The 19,201-nt window shown below is 42.8% G+C and overlaps 1 protein-coding gene across 1 annotated transcript; it reads left to right on the top strand.

Moving 5' to 3' along the window:
• Nucleotides 1–443: 443 nt before the first annotated feature.
• IL19 (interleukin 19) lies at nt 444–7,486 on the top strand. The gene is made up of 5 exons (XM_006834058.1): nt 444–587; nt 738–803; nt 3,156–3,308; nt 5,249–5,323; nt 7,388–7,486. Exons 1-5 carry the CDS (start codon nt 444–446, stop codon nt 7,484–7,486), a joined length of 537 nt encoding a protein of 178 aa, XP_006834121.1.
• The last annotated feature ends 11,715 nt before the right edge of the window (nt 7,487–19,201 follow it).

Genomic DNA, 19,201 nt, shown 5'->3' with positions numbered 1-19,201 from the left:
AACATAATAAAACAAAAGAAACAAATGTGGTTTTAGGGCTTTTCAGATCTGTTGCCTAATTCCTAGGGCGTATTTCCAACTTAGTTTTTCCCATTTAATTTACTAAAAACAATGCTTCTCCCCCACGTCTGACCTCCCACCCCAACTGTCAAAGTGAATTGTGTTGAGTCATAGAAGATACGCACATAAATACCATCCCTGGAACCGGAGAGAGCACTGTGTCATGCTTTCTTGGAGTGGAGGTGGACACATGGGGGGTGTCAAAAGAAAGGCTCAAATTCAACTGATGCAGGAAAGCCAGAAGAGGAGATACATGCCCCTGAGAGGCCCCCGGGCAGGGGTGTTGAGCCTGTCCTCTTGGCTGCAGTTTGGCCTGCACTGGGAGGTCAAAGGGGAAGCCAAGCTGGGTCTTCTATTGTGTTGCTCTCCCTCCTCTCCAGGACATGAAGATACAGGGCATTCCCCTGTGCATCCTGGGCATGATGCTCTTCCTGTGCTCAATGCATGCCAGAAGTCTCAGTAGATGTCCCTCTTCCATGGACATGAACCCTGTAAAGCAGAGTTTCCAAGAAATCAAAGATGCTGTCGTGAGTATGAGTTTGGGGTTAAGGTGTGGGCAAGGGCATGTGCTTCTCCTTGTATCTTAGCTTGAAGAACAAGTTCCTTCTCATTATGTTTTATGTCTTGGGAGAGCATTGAGTACTCATCACTGTCTGTTCTTATGATTCTCTCCATAGCAAGTGAATGACACCTTCAAAAATGTCACTATCCTGTCAAACCTGCACAGCGTTAAGGTATTGTCTGCTCTTTGCTGTATTTTTAGCTTTATGGTGAAGTGGCCATGGGCTAAGAATCTTAACTCCATCCCCTTCCTCACTTAATCTCCTGGGTACTCTAGGTTTCTCATTTGTCAACTGATACTTAGGACACACTAGTGCCCCTGGGACTTTAAGACTCTGGGTGGGATTAAACAAGCGGTATTTACCATGACAGTGCCTGGAGAAGCTGGAGGCTTGACGAGGACAGGGCAATTTTGGAAGGGTTCAGAGTGGGAGTTTAAAAAAGAAAGCAGGCCATTTTAAATTTGACTAGGTTGTGGATCTGTAGAAAAAAAAAAGAGGAAGGGGTTTGGGGAGCATAGGAACCCAAGTGGGGTTTGGGGACAGTCAAGTGGCCAGCCTTGCAGTGTGAGGTGAACAGTGGGTAACGCGGTAGAAACATACACTGAGGTCGCTTTACAAGGGAGTTACTGAAGGTTTTGGAGGTGAGACACTCTATGAATACAAAGTGTTTTACAAAGACAGTCTGGTAACGTTCTTGGACAACTTGAGGCAAGAAAGACCAATAACCCAGACAAGAGGTGATGAGAGTGTATAACCAAACTATTGGCTTGTTGTTGTTAAGTACCATGGAGTTGGTTCCAACTCATAGCCACCCTGTACAGGGTTTCTGAGGCTGTAAATCTTTACAGGAGCAGAAAGCCTCATCTTTCTCCCATGGAACAGCTGGTAGTTTCAAACTGCTGACCTTGAGGTTGGCTGCTCGTAACCACTACGCTACCAGAGCTCCTTACAAGGTAATAATTGACTCTACGAAAGGAGCCACTGGAAGATCCTGCAGTACTTGATAACATTCTAGAAGCTCCCAGGGTTTTCAAGTACTTAACGTGACTGAGTGTAAGGTAGATCCACAAGTAGTCACAATGTCTTCAGTCTTCTCTGCACACATAAGAGAGACACTTCCATAATTCTCCTAGGGCAGTATTGACTTGATTTATTTGTGGCAAACAGATGTAGTCACTTACTCAATAATATTCCAGCCAATTGTATTATAGACTTACAGGAAGGGACAGATGGAAAGGATCCAAAAGATGTTTTATTCCAAAGCTATCATTTTCAGATGAGGAAGTTGAAATCCCAGGAGGGAAAATGATTAGTTAGTGGCTAAGCTGGTAATAGACCCCAATTTCTCATGCCTCACCACCGGGCTCTTCCTCTCTCAAGTTCTAGAAAGAGCAGCTATGGATTAAAGAGAGGAGTAGGTGAGGACTGAAGTCTTTACCATACTGTCTTCCTCCTTTCCTCTCTCCTCCTTCAGTTCCTCTTTTCTTTCCCTTCCTCCTTCCTTCTTGTTTTCCTTTTATTGTGTTCCTTTTTCTAGTAACACAATCTTTGTTTAAGTGGGTAACTTTTTGTACTTTTGATTGTTAAGAAGCCAGCTTGATTGGGGACAGGCAGGGGTTTATGTGTTCAAAGTAGTGTTTGCCATCTAGGGAAGGCTGCCTGTGAGACCAGGAAGGTTTTGCTCCTTTATTGCTAAGGAAGATGGAAGTATTATGTACTGAAGACTCCTCCCTAATCAGACAGACATTTGGAGCTAGAAATCATTCACCTGGGCAGGGTGCACGCTGCTGTAAAGAAACAGCTTGGCCAGCTCCTCTATAATCCCTGCTTAGGATCTCTCTCAGAGCTGCACACTACAGGTGGGGATCTACCCAGAGGATTTGATTTCCACAGCTGTCAAGCTCCATTCTTGCAAATCTCAGCACCATCCAGATGATGTTTGCAGTTTTAAAAAGGACAAGTAGGAGGAGACTGAGCAGGGTGGCCCACCGCAGAGTTGCCAGGATGGTGAGCTGGCTGAACACAGTTTTTTAACAACTGAATGAAGATGTTCCTAGTACAATGCATGGCATGCAATAGCTATTGAAAAATACAGATTGATGGATGGGAGAGAGTACAGAGGGGCAGGCTTCAGTATAATATAAGGAAGTACTCTTTAAGAAGGCTGCTCAGTCATTGGTCCTCTTAGAAAGGAGGTGCCTGATTCTTGGAAGGGTTTAAGCAGAAGCTAGTGATGGCATGTTGGAAATGCTGCAGAGAGAATTCTATCCTATAATTGGACTCTGCGTCCCATCCTTAGTTAATATAGCTCCTGGCCATACCAAAAGGGAAATCTCTCCTTAGCACCTTCATCAAAAGCAGCTTTGATGTGGTAAAAGGAAATGAACACTAAGAGACTATTACGAGTTTTAGAAAATGTCTTTGGTCTCTAAAATAATCTAAGATTAAGATTAGATAATCTAAGATTATCTAAAATAATCTAAGATAATAATGAAGGGAGCCTTTGGGGATTTCTCTAATTTGTGTCTGTAGCCCTTAGACACGTGCTGCATGACCAGGAAGCTCCTGGAATTCTACGTGAAGAGAGTGTTCAAGTACCGTGAGGAGTTGAGCCTCCACATCTCAAGAGGAGTCAGCAGCATTTCCAATTCTTTCCTGACCCTGCAAAGAACTGTGCAGCCTTGTGTGAGTCACCACTTTACGATTGCAAGTATCTGTTCCCAGTCTGCCCCAGGAGAGCTCCAGATACGCTGGCCACAGTCAGCCTTCTGAAATGGTTCCTCGAGTCAGAGGAAATTTCCTGCCCTGTTGTCCACTGGGAGAAACCTCAGGAATCTCTTCCAGTGGTCACCCCTTCGTTTCCTGAGGATTTCCAGCTTGCTGATACCTCATTAGACCTGGGGTTTCCTCATGAATAATACTCCTGGGGTGACAGTTTATATCACAGTAATTCTTGAGTGACGGCTGGAGCCGTCGTTTATCAGAAACACACTTTAAGTTTCTTTGACTGTTTTGTTTTTCTCTTTTGAGTTTCCGTATCAGTTAACCTCTTGATAAAACAAAACTGGTTCCTGTTGAATCAGTTCCAACTCATGGGGACTCCGTGTGTGTGTCAAGTGTAGAACTGACCTTCGTAGGGGTTTCAATGGCTGGTTTGGGGAAGTAGAATACCAGGCTTTTCTAACCACCAAGCTTTTGTTTATCAGCTAAGTGTGTTAACCATTTGGCAGGACTCCAACCTCTTGGTAGTTCCTTTGTATGCCCTACCCCTAAGAACTGCATATAAATTCATTGTGAGCTAACAAAAACGAACAAAAGCAACAGTAACTTAGCCCAGGAGAAAATCTGGATTCTGACTCCATCCCTGCTGCCTTAGTTCTGTAATGCTGCTGTAACAGAAATACCACAAGTGGGGGCCTTTAACAAACAGAAATTCATTCTCTCACAGTTTAGGAGGCCAGAAGCCTAAATTCATAATGTTAGTTCTAGGGGAAAGATTCTGGTCTCCTTTTAGCATCTGTAGGCCCAGCATTCCTTGGAGATCTCGCTATTGATTGACACCGATCTGTCACTGGATTTAGGAGCTTCACAGTGAAAGGACCCCAGGCCCAAATAATATACTCCATTCCTGGATCTTCTTTCTTGGTAGTAGTGGTAATTGTTGTTGTTGTCGTTGTTATGTGCCGTGGAGTCAGTTTCAACTAATAGTTACCCTGTACAGGGTTTCCAAGGCTTTAAATCTTTACAGGAGTAGAAAACCTCATCTTTCTCCCATGGAGCGACTTGTAGTTTCGAACTGCTGACCTTCAAGTTTGCAGCCCGATTTGTAACCAATACGCTACCAGAGCTCCTTTTGGTAATAGTTGTTGTTGTTGTTGTTGAATGTTGTCAACTCGATTTCAACCCATAGTGACCCTGTATAGGTTTTCCAAGGAGTGACTGGTGAGCTTGAACCACTCACCTTGAGATTCAAACGACTTTGCAGTCCAGCACATTAACCCACAGCGCCACACCAGGACTCCACTTGGTAATAGTAGGTCCCTCTATTTCTGCTCAATTTTTTCTCCTTCTGTATCTTAAAAGAGATTGACTCAAAATGCAGTCTAACCCTGTGGGTTGCATCAGATCAGAGCAGATACTCAGACAACATCGTGGGGTTGATTGTATCATATTAGATCTTATCATGGAAGCGATAACTACACCTTTACTGCTGGTCCAGCCAAGTTGATACAAACCCTAAACTATCACACCTGCCAATAATATCCTGTGTTTATTTCACCTCTCTGGGTCTCAGATTCTAAAACTGTTAGATGGGGTAATGATGCTAATTAAAATGGGTTCCTGATTTTGATTCCTTTAGCCAATTATTTAATCAATTAATCCAATAAATATTGTTGAGCGCTGGGTATTGGGTTCCGAGTGGTAACAGGACAGACAGGTGCTTGCTCTCCTGGTACCTACAGTCAAACCCAGGGCTACTCTACAAACAGACCTATGTTCCCTTGTCTGTTTCTGCCTGAGTTTTCCTTGGGTCTCTTACTTTAGGAGGGAGGAGAGGTGGCAGTCTGGGTGGGTCAGGGTGGGAAGGTCGGTCCTCTGACTGTACTGTCCATGCTTCATCACAGAAGGAGAAGAGTCTGTGTCCCTGCAGTGAGGCAGCTACCAATGCAACCAGAACCATCAACAACAACTATGACCAGGTATTGGGCCAGGAGAGGACAGGGAAGATGGGAGCGGGGAGCCTGCTGCAGAGAGTGTTACTCCTCAGCCTTCTTTCCACTCAAATGTGTCCATTCACTCAACAAGTATTTAGGACACTCCTTCCCTATTTTATCTGTCTGAAAAGTGGGTATTTCTTACCTTGTTTGCTAATTCCCTGGATTCTCCTTCCCCACCACCCCTCTACTATTTCCTTATATCCTAGCATATCAAGCCTAACCTGTGTTAAGCTTTGGGGGGAAGCAGAGATAGCAAAGGGCCCCAGTGAATTGTAAGTTGACATGTGTGCAACAGAAGTCCCTGGGTGGTATATTGGCTAAGGGCTCAGCTACTAACAGTAGCTGTTCAAACCCACCTGTTGCTTAGCAGGAGAAAGATATGACAGTCTGCCTTTGTAAAGATTACAGCCTTGGAAACCCCATGGGGCAATTCTTCTCTGCTCTAGATGGACACTGTGAGTCAGGATGGACTTGACATGACACTATATGTCACTGGCAAGGTGTCACTGTGTCCTGTAACTGTCATCAGTATTCTGATGTGTGGTGATATAGAACTGCACTGTGCTTCTAAGATCTTGTAAAAATGTAGATTCTGATTCTGTTCCTCTGGACTAAGGCCTGAAAGTCTGCATTTCTCCTACACTCAAATGATACCAGTGCTTTGACTAGCAAGGAGACAGGGAGTCTGTTCAGGGAGTGGCTCCTTCTTGTGGAGGCTTTGTATGATAATTTTGATAACAATAACTAAGAGTCATATTGTTCTTATGAGTCAGGTATTGCTCTAAGCATGCTGCAAGTTTTAACACATTTAGTCCTCACAAATGTGTGATAGTAGGTGTGATTATCTACATTTTATGAATTAGGAAACAAAGACACAAAAACAGCAACAACATTATCTCCATCAAGTTGATGCCAAACTCATTGTGACTCGTGTGTGTCAGAGTAGAACTGTCCTTCATAGGATTTTCAATGGTTGACTTCTTGGAAGTAGACCATCAAATTTCTCTTTTAGTGTCTCTGGAAGGACTTGAGTCTTCAGTTTTTGGATTAGCAGATGAACACATTAACCATTTGTACAACCCAGGGACTCTTAAACAAGGCACAGACATATTAAATCTCTTAACAAAGTTCTCAATGTCTACTAAATGATGGAGGTAGAATTTGATCCCATGAAGTCTAGCTTTTGGATTTTACTATCTCCTAATCTGTTGGGAGTCTTGGTGTGGTGCTGTGGTATAAGCACTGGACTGCTAATTGCAAGGTTGATGGTTCGAACCCTTTCCTCGGACACCCTATTCAGGGTCACTATGAGTCAGACCTGACTCACCAGCACTTAACAACAACTACGTTTGCTTTGTTGTGGTTGTTAAGTGCTGTCGAGTCTGTTCTGACCCATTGCAACCCTGTCAAGGGTTTCTAAGACTGTAAATCTTTATGGCAGCAGAAAGCCTCATCTTTCTGCCGCAGAACTACTGATAGTATTGAACTGCTGAACTTGAGGTTAGCAGCCCAACTCATAACCACTATGCTACCAGAAAGAGCTCCTTTTAGAAGGAGTGAAATAATGCAAGAAGTTTGGATTCTAGTTCCAACTTTCTACTAAGCATATGCGATGTTGACGGGACACTTTATCTTTTGGAGTTTGAGTGCTTTCATGTCAAATGAGGACAATACAGTCTCTCTTCCCATTGCACAGCTAGGATTATGATTTTCTGGGAACGCAGAAGTAATAAAGCAAATTGATGTGAAAACGAAAAAACCAGAGGAAGACTTGACCACTTGGGGGAGCATACTGTGGAAAACAGGGGAAAATGAGGGAAAAGAATGAAGTTTTATTTGTTTGTTTATATCTAGTTTAAATGATTTAAATGTTTGTGTGTGTTGGGGGCAGGATGATTGACTGTTAGGCATTTTGAGTTTGCATGCTTTGTAAATATATTTGATGAATAAAAAGAAAACCTCATGAAGAGCAGGACATAGGGAAGCATTGGAAATCATTACCCACTCCATGAAAGCAGGTTCTTATGATTACTTCACTGGTTTCAGTTGGAGGTCGGATCCGCTGCCATCAAGTCTCTGGGGGAATTGGGTGTCTTTATAGCATGGATTGACAAGAATTACCATCAAGAAACTTCCACAGCTTGACACCAAGAAAAGAACAGCCCTTGTGAGATTTTCTGTGAAAGACAAATCAACTTTGAAGAGGGGAGAGATGGGGAAGACCACCATTTTTATGACTTTCATTTGCTTCAAAACTATGTAAATGAAGAGTCTTCTTGAAGAAAACTCTTTGCTTTGATGTCCTGTCCTCTAAGACTTGTAGGGAAAATTCTGGGTTCAAGTAGCTCTCACCCCACAGATGAAAACCTTCCTGACTAGTCTACTATTGTATTTATAATGAAAGAGGGAAGGAAAGGGTTGGCTTCTCCTAATTTATTGTAAAGTTGTTTATCCCATGTCTGTGATGTGAGTTGAGGGATATCCTGTAGTACATATTGTACTGATTGATTTTTCTGATTAAACTCTGTTCTTTACTGATTAGTGTCTTCTGATTCAGGGAGCGTCAGTCAAAGAATCACAAATGGAGACAATAAGAAATCAAAGAGTACTTTAAGAACATAAGTAGATGAGTTAACTAAGGACTAGGAGCTCTGGTATCATAGTGGTTATGAATCGGGCTGCGAACCTCAGGGTCAGCTGTTCGAAACTACCAGTGGTTCCATAGAGAAAGATAAGGCTTTCTGCTCCCATGAAGATTTACAGCCTCGGAAACTCTGTACAGGGTCACTATGAGTCGGAACCGACTCCACAGCACATAACAACAAGAAGAGAGGAATGAGAATTTACCCAGGTTCCCTAAATAAGTTAATGCAGAAAAGTGTTCTAACGCAGGTTTCAAAATTCCCCATCCAGTATCTTTCCTTCATGTAGCATAATGATTAAGAAGATGACTGGGCTCATTCCCCACCCAGGCTTGTTGGCTTACTTGGAGCTCCTCAAATACACCAGGCACTTAAGGGTGAGGTGAACACACACATACACACAGAAAATACAGTGGCAAAGTTTTTAAAAAAATCCATACTAGGTTTTAATGGGATTAATAGACCATTAAGATGAAGCACGAGGAGTGTGGTAGCTCTAGAGGATAAAGCACTGGACTGCTAACTACGAGGTTGACAGTTTAAGCTCACCACGTGCTACATAGAAGAAAGATGAGGTTTTCTGCTCCCACAAAAATGCACAGCCTCAGAAACCCTATAGAGGGACACTATGAGTTGGAATCGACCTGACAACACTTAACAAGAACAAGGGGACGCACCACCACCCATCTGTCAGTTTGCCATACTGTGGTGGCTTACATGTTACTCTGATGCTGGATGCTATGCTACCAGTATTTCAAATATCAGCAGCGTAACTCATGGTGGACAGATTTCAGCAGTGAATTTCCAGGCTAAGACAAAGAAGAAAGTCCTGGCAACCTATTTCTGAAAGTTAGCCAATGTAAATCCTATGGCTAGTACTGGAAGATAAGCCCTCTTGGTTGGAAGGCTCTCAAAATACACAGGGACTGTTGGTGCACGTGAGCACCAATGATCATAAAAATTGTATGGGATGGGGTAACATTTCATTCACCATTGGTTGGAGCCAACTCAACAGGGCTCTCAACATCAGCAAGAATCAAGTATAAAATCTTCTCCAAAACCATACCTCCTGAGTCTTCGATCAGCCCCTCTGAGGCTCCACTGAGAGAGTTAGGACTCACTGTCAACTGCTAAAGACAGAAAGGTGGACTCCATACCCCAAGCAAGCACTTAACAGGTATGATCTCATTAAGCTGTCAGGAATCCAAGGAAGTGGGAGTTCTCATTCCCATGAGATCAGCAAAGGCATCTGAAGCTCAGGGAGGCAATGGGACCTGTCCACGTCCACACAGCTGGTTGAGAAGGTGAACCCAGGTCAGATGTTTCTCGTTCCACTGCTCATTTCTCTGCTGTTGGAGTTCACTTTTTTTGAGCAAAAGTTATACAACCTAGGGCCCAGCTTATTACACAGCTGCTAGCAGTGCAGAGAGCTAAGCTGAGGTGTACAAAAAGAACCTGGATGCATTAGCAATCAACCTGGGAGGTTGCACCACAAATTTATGGACCAACATGGGGCAAGGAGCAGAGACTGACTTCTGAATGTGTCACACAATGTCCTTGTCCTGGCTATACCTGATTGAAGGTCTGAGTTTCTCCTGGGGTCACTCTATTTATCCTCTATCTTCAGAGCAAAGCAGTGACAAGTGCACATGCTCAGGGCAACTGTCTCTTAGAATCATGGACTTGCCTTGAGTTTTGGCAAGTGGATAAGAGGATAGGTTTTTAAGTGAAATTCTGGTCCTGCCACTTATTTGTGACTTTAGACAACTGATTTTATGTGATCCTCAGTTTTCTCATCTGTACAAATGAAACAAATACTTGTCTCATGGAGTTATTATCAGGATTCAGTGTGTAGTGCTGTTGTTGTTATATGCCATTGAGTTGGTTCGGATTCATAGCGACCCCGTATAGGATTTCTAAGGAGTGGCTGGTGGGTTTGAATCACTGACCTTGTGCTTATCTACAGCATCACACCAGGAATCCAAGTGTATGGTAGATGCTCATTGAAAAATGACTGTGGTATAAGCAGCCATTAAGATATAGCTATTGATTCCTATTTGCCTAGAGCAAAAGAAAATGAAGACAAGCCAAGATTCAGAGAAGGAACTGGAGTCCAGGACTAATGTATTCTAGAAAGCACCTTCTCTAATTTGAAACCAGAAGAAGTATATGGTACCTGATGTTGTTAAGTGCCATCCTGTCAGTTCCTACCCATAGCGACCCTGTATAGGGTTTCGCAGAGTGGTTGGTGAGCTTGAGCTGCTGACCTTGCAGTTCAAATTGACCTTGCAGTCCAGCGCATTAACGCATAGTACCACACTATGGTACCTCATAGAAAGGAGGAAAAGGTGAACAAATTCTCAGAGAATCTAGACTTACTAGACTCATTGAGCCCATAGAAATCTGAGACTGTTGCCCTGAGATCTCTTTAAGCCATAGACTAACCCTTGAAATCATCTTTTAATTAAAGTGCAGTTTAGTTCAAAAAGTAAAGAATTTTGCCAGTGAGAACTTGGCTCATTTAAAAATTCTCCATAGTAGACCAAATGGACACCAGTTCTTTTAAAGCATGGATAAGAAGTTTGGGGGGCAGTGAGAAGAAATTAATGCGATGGGAACAACTGGAATGGAAACAATGAGACTGTTGATCTCAGCCTCAGTTTCCTCATCTGTACAAATGGAGCAGATACCTGCTTCATGGGGCCATGATCAGGACTCAGTGAAGAATCTAACCAATGTCAGAGAAGATGACGTGTTGAAATTGTTGAAGGGGAACCTGTTTTGCAGTGTATACTTTCACCAAAAACTCTATAAAATGTTTTTAAAAAACAGTGGTGGTTGCTATCTCTCTGGGGAGTCCTTGGGTGGTGCAACTGAAACGTTGGAGGTTTAAGTCTTCCCAGAGGCACCTTGGGGAAAAAAGCCTGGGGATGTATTTCTGAAAAAAATCAACCATTGAGAACCCTATGAGACATGGTTCTACTCTGACACACGTGAGGTCTTCATGAGTTGAAAATGACTTGATGACAACTGTCTATGTTTTGTTTTCTTTTCATGATCGAATTTAGTGATGTTTAGGGTTTCAAAGATTATCTCCCATGTTATTGTTGTTGTTAAGTGCCCTGAAGTGGGTCGGGACTCAGTGACCCTGAATAAGGTTTCTGAGGCTGTAAATCTTTGTGGTAGCAGAAAGCCCATGTTTCTCCTGTGGGGCAGCTCATGGGCTTCAACCACCGACCTTGTGGTTAGCAGTCCAGTACTTATCCTACACAGTTGTTAGTAGAGCATCTTCAGATTTTATTTTTTCATTAAGCAGCATTGAGGAAAGGCAAAGGGGTTGGGTCCAGGCCAGGAAGGCCAGCTGCATGCTCCTCTAGGTCTGCAACACCAGGTGGGTGGCTCTCTGCTGAGTCCTGAATCTGTGGGCTTGTTCTGCATGGACAGCCAGGTGCCAGGCAGCCTTCCCTGACTCTCCATGCAGGTTTGCCCAGCACTCTTTCCTTTCTCTTTCTCCTGTCGGTATAGGACTCTTCCCTAGATTCTAACCTGAACTTGGCTTCATGCCAGGGCTTCCAATGAGTTCAGAATGGTTCCATAATTGCTGCCATAAACAAGAGCCCTGTCACCTGTTGCCTGTGATATTTTGACCTGAGTATGAGTTCTGCTGTGGTGCTGTAGGATACACACTAGACAGCTAACTGCTAGTTATGTGGTTCAAACCCACTAATCGCTCTCTGGAAACCAAGATTGCTATGAGTCAGAACTGACTCAATGGCATTAACAACAGACAACAACAACAGGAAACAAAGAGCTTTACCTCACTCAAAAATGGCTGTTGCCAGCACTGTTTTGAATGTATGTTGCTCTCCAGAGTCCTACTAATAATCCAATCTCCTATATCAGGCTCCTGAACAAACTGAGGCAGGGCATTCAGAGAACACTGTTGGCTCTCCAATACCATGGGCAACAGATTTGGTTGCTATGCAATATATATGCAGCTTTTGTTTACAACGGCAATTACTGAACTGTTCTGAATTGGTTTGAAGCCTTGCTTCATGCAGTACTGCGTCTTCAGCATCAAACAACATCGCAGACACTTAGTAATCACTTGATAATCCCTATGCAGCCATGAGTAGGTGACCAACTGTGTGTTGGAGAAACAAACTGCTTTTTCTTGGAGGTAGGTTCATCACAGGGGACAGCATATCATGTTTTGTCAAGGAAGCTGAGGGAGAATAAATTCTTTAGAAGTTAGGAGAGATTTACCCAAACTACAATAAAACATTCTTTAAAAATATGAGCATAGATGTTCTAGAAATCGTCTACATTCCACCACTGAAAGACACCCAGTGAGCCCAGTCTCAGACTTCTGACTTGGGAGCAACAGTGAAGATTTGAGTGTTGCAAAAGAGACCTCTCTTGATGTGTGAATGCCCAAGCCTATGTGCACCGATCTAGCCACTAGGGGCTAGAGCTGAGAGTGAAGGGGCCAGCTGGTCTGAAGTGCAGGGAGGTGTGCATGAACTCCCAAACTTGCAGCTAGTACCCATTTGACCTAGCTTGGATGGCTAGCTGACCTAGAACTTGACTAGATAAAGATGCTTGATGCTGTGAACAAGTGTAAATTGCTACAGTTTGATGAACTGGATCTTTGCTTATGGATGCAGTTTCTTAAAATTTCAACCAGAATGGAAGGATTCTTCATATCAAGGAACAAACTTGTTTCCTTAGTGCACTGGGTTGATAGGAATGGGCAATCTAGACATTGGCTGTAAAAAAAATTGGGGGCTACAAAGGTATGAAGTAGCTGGCTTACAAGCCTTCATGAGTATGCTTAGTTTCAGAACGAAGGGGGTAAGGTAGAATCCCCACTGAATAATTTTCCTCTTCTCCAGATGGGTCAGGTGAAAGGGGATGGGGGACAATGGTGAAAGGATTTTATGATTCAATTGTGAGTAATTGTTAGCAAGATTAATTGTGATTGTCACAGCTGTAATTGTAGCAGATGTATAACTAAAAGGGAAGAGGAGTAGTTAATCTTCTAGTTCAGAAACAGATGATACCAGGACCATCAAGAAAGAAGAGCATGAGTGGAGTGTGAGATCCCTACCTAGAAAAGTGGTGATAGCAGAGATGGTGGCAGAGGCAATGACACAGAGAGATCGAGCAGCTGCAGGTTCTAGGCCCATGGACTGAGTAAGGCTTTGTACCTTTGGGCAGGAGGCTGACTTCAGACTATCCCTTAGGACATTTCAATTAATACATATTTTTTTGTTTTGTATGTGTACATCAAATATTTTTGCTTTGTTTATTTGTGAAATATAAGATGTAAAAGGGAAGTGACAGGGAGAAGGTAGAGTAAACAGTTGTTGCAAGGAGGGGATTGCAATCATTGAGATAAAACAAAGCATACAATTTGTTGAATGTAAAGCTGATGATCTTGTCTGTTAACCTTCACTCAGTTCACAAAATAAAGTTAAAAAATAATAATATATATATAGAGATAGGGAACTCCCTTTCCAATGCAGGTGTAAGTCTTCATCCAGGTATGGGGGGCCCTGGATGCACAATCATGGAGCCTGAGAGAATCAGGACCCAGTGTTCGGAGCAGTGGGTGTATTTGACCCTGTACTCCCCTAGATGCTCTAAGAAGACTCTCTGTTTCAGTTTCTTTATTGGAAAATGAGAGAACAATCATATCCATCTCATAGTGTTGTGTGAAGAGAAAATGAGTTACCATTTAATGAATATTGTTTAATGAAATACTTAGTGCCTTGCACACAGTAAGTGCTATAAACACACAAACTGCAAAACAGTTGTTTTCAACATTCTGGTGCCCTGCTATCTCTATCGCCACCTTAGGCTTCACTTCCCAAGAACCATTGACCCATTCCCAGGGCAGTGTTGCTGTTAAGTGCCATCAAGTTGGTTCTGACTCATAGCAGCCCTCTATAGGGTTTCCAAGGAGCAGCTGTTGGGTTTGAATCGCTTATCTTTAGGTTAGCAGTTCAGCGCTTATCAGTTCCTGGGTGTTGCAAATAGTTTAGTCCTAAGTTGCTAACAGAATGGTTGGAGGTTTGAGACCATTCACAGGTTTGAATTAACTTCAGAAGAAACGCCTGTCTATCTCTGGAAAATCAGCCATAGAAACCCTATGGAGCACGGTTTTACTGTGACACAACGTAGTGGATGATAGTAACTGGTTGGTTGGTTGGTACTCTTATGTTACCTACCTCTGTGCCCCCACACAGGAGATTCTCCATCCTGGTTTGTCAAATTAAGTGGAAAAGAATTGAATATATTTCCCATGTGGGAAACTCCCTTAACTCAAGACCTTGCCTGGAGCCTTGTTCTTCAACTCTCTGCCTGGGGAGGGTTTTCCCAGCCGTTCCTCTCTCCTCTTGTAGACAGGGAAATGGAAAATGTAGCCAACTTTGAGGACCCAGCTACGCCAGAGGAAATCTATGGAGGTAGGATGGCAGCAAGCAGGACTGGTTAAATGAGCATGATGTAAAGACACAGGAAAGGGAAGTGACGTCACGTGTGCTATCAGCTCTGGGGACAGGGAACTGAAAATGTATGCTTCAAATCCTCAGCTATTCTGCTCATCCCAGCCCTGCCTTTCTCCCTGGAAGGGTGCTGGGGTTGCATTGTTGGCCTAGGAGTTGGGAAGTTCTCCTACCTGCCCACCCAATGAGCCAAGATAGTCTTCAGCAGAACCTAAAGGTCTGTTTTCCTACAATGTGATGCAACTGGGCAGAAAGCCCAGATGCCAGCCACTTTGATGTCGCAGACAGGGAAAACCCTGTACTGCAAACTCAGGACTTGCTGTGGGAAAAAAGGAGGGGCTTAATTTTCTTCTTGGTTTCTAGAAAATTATTTCCTGCCCCCAAATGAGTTGGTTGGGAAGCTGAGTTTGTTTCATAAGAAGGATTCTTTGTTCTTTTCCCACCTCCAGCTAATTATCTTTATGATTATGTTGTTATTATCATTGTTGTGTGCTGTGATTACATTAGCACTGATTCCAGGCTGACCCTCAGTTTTTAAATCCCAGTTTCTAAAGTTATCTTGAGGTGTACATAAAATATATCCTCAGCCTTTCTACCATAGCTGCATCCCCCACCTACCTTATAATCCCTGTCCCATGGCCACCATCAACAAGATGGTCCACACACATTGTCTGAGCGTTGATAATGTGCCAAATACTGTGCTGCCTTTGTGCACCATAGTGCACAGCTCTTACCATGCACTCTCCCAAAGTAAGACTCTTTAATGAGCCAGGGGAAAAACTTGGAATTACAGAATCAAGGAGGTTGAACTGAAAAAGGTCTTAAATAATAATTGAACTTATTCTCCCATGAAGAAACTGAGATCCAGAGAAGGAAAGTGATTTCACCAAGACTCTGTGTTATTGTTGTTGTTAAGTGCCGTTGAGTCGATTCTGACCCATAGCGACCCGGAACAGGGTTTCCGAGGCTGTAAATCTTTACGGGAGCAGAAAGCCTCCTCTTTCTCCCACTGAGCCGCTGGTAATTTCGAACTGCTGACCTTGTGATTCGCAGCCCAATTCATAACCACTACGCTACCAGAGCTCCTTAGTCCAATGATACACAATGTGCTAACTGCAAGGTCAGTAGTTTGAACCCACCAGCTGCACTGTGGGAGAAAAATGAAGTTGTCTGTTCCCATAAAGAGTTACAGTCTTGGGAACCCTAGGAAGCTGTTTTACTCTTTTCTGTAAGGTCACTGTGACTCCAAATGGACTTGATGACAATGGGTTTGTGCTTTGTTTTTCATGCATTGAAATGAAGGTAAGGCTAGACTTGGGTTCTAGATTCCTAGTTCTAATTCGTATTCCTTGGTGATGCTCTTTTTTTTTTTTTTTTCTTTTGTGAATTGAGAGAAAGTTTACAGGGCAGATAATCAGTTTTACATTCAACAAATCATATACTTCATTTCATTACAATGATTATAATCCCCTCCATGTATCATCAGTTAACAGTACTTCTGTTTATTCATTTTAGCTGTTTTATATTTTCTTTTTCTAAACACTCAGGCATATATAATAATTTCCACCACCAAAGGACACATTCTGCAAGTCCGACTCCTGGCTGCCTGCTCTCAGTCCCTCTCTTTCCATGAATCTAGACTCCTCAGCTGCTCCCCCTCTCCATGTCCTCATCTCCGCCTCCATCTCTGGTGTTCCTGCTTCTCTGGATAAGGTCCCGCATTCTGCTTGTGTGCTCCTCCCTCAATGGTTCTAGGGTCCTCTGTTTCTGGACTGTAAGATTAACTACTCCCCCGTTTTTATTACAAAACTCCCAATTTTACTACTGGGACAGTCACAATTAGTCATGATACTTGGTGATATTCTTGGTCCTTGTTGTGTAGCCGTATTGCCAAGTTGATTTCCCATTAACTCCTTTACATGAACCATAACTCCAACCACCATTTGCCAATCCTCAAGTACATTGTGGACTTTGCTGCCCTAGCTCATCTCCATTCTGAATGCCCTGTGTCCAACCGCATGCCTCTCCCTATTCCTCTCCAGTATCTTTGTCAAGTTAAATTCTGTCCATCCTTTAAGGCTCAGCTCAAACTCTCCTTTATGGGTTCATTTCTGCCTGCCCCAGTCCTAAAGGCCCCCTTCTTGTTCTGTGCTCCTGGACACTTATTTTCTGTGCACTTGTCACACTACTGGCTCACTGTGGTTCTGTAAGCAAACACCGTGTCCCTGCCAAAGAAGCTGTCAGCTCCCAGGGATTAGAGACCCCACACAGAAGCCTCTGCATTCAAAGCATTCAGCATGGTGGCAAACACATAGTGGGTATTTGTTGTTGTTGTTAAGTGCTGTTGGGTTGATTCTAACTCATAGCAACCCTGTATAAGACTTTTGAGGAGCAACTGATGAACTTGAACCACCGACCTTTCAGTTAACAGTCTAGTGCTTACTCTACATCTCCACCATAGATCTAAAGGTTTACATATAAATATACATATGTATTAAATCCTCGTGCCAACTAAAAAAGCCAAACTGGTAAGATAGGTTTTAGCCCCAATTTACTGGTGAAACACTCTAACGTGTAAGGACTTGTCATGTGTTACCCAATGTCACACTTTGTCCCTACACAGGTTCACTATGAGTCGGAACCGATTTGATGGCACTTAACAACAACAAATGAGGAGTGGCTGGTGAGATTGAACCACCAACCTTGCAGTTTAAACTGATCTTGCGATCTAGTGCATTATCCTGTAGCGCCACACCAGGACTCCACATATTCACATAATACATAATACACATGGGACCTGGTGTGGCACTGTAGAATAAGCACTGGACTATTAACCACAAGGTCTGCAGTTCAAACCCGCCAACTGCTCTTGGAAACCCTAGACAGGATTACTATAAGTCAAAACCGACTCAGTGGCACATAACAGCAACAACCTATATAGGTATGTTATTACTGAATTATATAGATCAGTTTATTTATCCATTGAGTATTTGTTTTAATTTTAAACTTTTTATTGAGAATTGGGTGGAGGCTTATAGAACAGATTGGTTTTCCATTTTATGATCCATATGCATTTTGTTTCATCCATTGATTATAATCCCCAGAATGCAACATCACTTATCCCATTTCCTCCCTTTCTTTCCTGTTTCTATCCTTCCTTCTTTCTTAACCTTTCTGATCTTCATCTGTAGGTAAACACTGCCATTTTGATCTCCAAGCTATGTGTACCTCCCTTACATTATTGTTTCACTGAAAATTGAGCCATGGGGATAAATTCATTTCCAGACTTGAAGGGTGATCCAGAGCCAGAGTCTCAGTCAATGGGAAGGTTTTATGGTAGGAGAACCCTTCTGGTCTCCTCACAAGTTAAATCACAGAATGAATGCATTGCAGTCGCTGTGTTCTCTTGAGTAACTGGGATCTTGAAGGAGGCCACTGCTGAAATGGCAGACTTCTTAAAAAAATTTTTTTTTAATTCACTTTTGCCTTTGTATGACAACTTGGTTTGGTGATGGTGATATTACAGAAGTGTGGAAATGATTTGCAATTATTCCTGGAAGTTATGTGCAATGTTGAATCAACTTGTTTTTACTCATAGTAGTAAAATTAGTGTTCAGATTAAAAAGAAGTGACTTTTATTATAGTATTGGGACATTTGAAAGCCTTCTGACTTAAGGGTGGTTTGCCAAGATTCCTTATCTGCTTCACAAATTCCATAACTACACTCATTCTGTTTATTGCTTATAAGACAGATCCTCTAACAGATGGGTGTTGCTCATAATAGACTGGAGTTATGCCAATAATTCAGGACTCCTGGGAAGTGTTAGTGTGAGACTCTTTCTGTCACTATAAACTCGGTCCTTTAAATCTTTTAGGAGGGTTCTCAGGCAAAAGAGAGTACTGGTGTGGCACTGTGGATTAATGTGCTGGACTGCAAGATCAGCTTGAATCAGAAGGTTGGCAGTTCAAGCTCACCAGCCACTCCTTGAGAACTCTGTACAGGGTTGTTATGAGTAGGAACCGACTCCATGGTACTTAGCAGCAACAACAACTCAGGAAAGAGAAAGAGAGAGAGAGAGAGAGAGAGAGAGAGAGACACTTCTTTGGTTGAATCTCTCCCTTGTACTGGGAGCCAAAAGCAGAACCTGAGACCTCTCCCTGGCACTCTCAGCCCCCTCTCAGTACCCTCTTTCCTCAAAGACATAGTTAATGCAATGAGTGTTGAATTCCACATTAGGACATCTAGGTTCAACTCCCTAGTATGCCACTAACAGTTACTTTGAGTCTTCACATAGCTCCTTTGGACTTCAGCATCCTCTAATCAGTAATAACAATAGAAAGAGATAACTACTTCTTGAGTAAGCTCTGTCATTTGTTTGGGTGATCTTGGGCTAATCACTCAGCCTCCTAAGCCTCAGTTTCTGCCTCTGAAAAATAGGTTGTAAGATCTATCTCATAGAGATGATAATTTATTCAGCACATATTTATTAAGAGCTCAGTGTGAATCAGTCTCCATTGCAAGTGTTTGTAATAGAGGGGTGACAAAATTTCTACCCCTAAGAAGCTTATTTCTTAGTGGCATTTTTATGTGAATTAAATAAAAATATGCACATTGTATATTGTTGTTGTTGTTGTTAAGTGCTGTCGAGTCAGTTCCGACCCATAGCGACCCTGTACAGGGTTTCTGAGGCTGTAAATCTTCATCTTTC

The sequence above is a fragment of the Chrysochloris asiatica genome, unplaced genomic scaffold (genome assembly GCF_000296735.1).
Source record: "Chrysochloris asiatica unplaced genomic scaffold, ChrAsi1.0 scaffold00009, whole genome shotgun sequence".
In the NCBI taxonomy this organism is placed as follows: Eukaryota; Metazoa; Chordata; class Mammalia; order Afrosoricida; family Chrysochloridae; genus Chrysochloris; species Chrysochloris asiatica.
The sequence above is the reverse complement of the archived record's forward strand: the minus strand, read 5'-3'. Positions and strand labels throughout refer to the sequence as shown.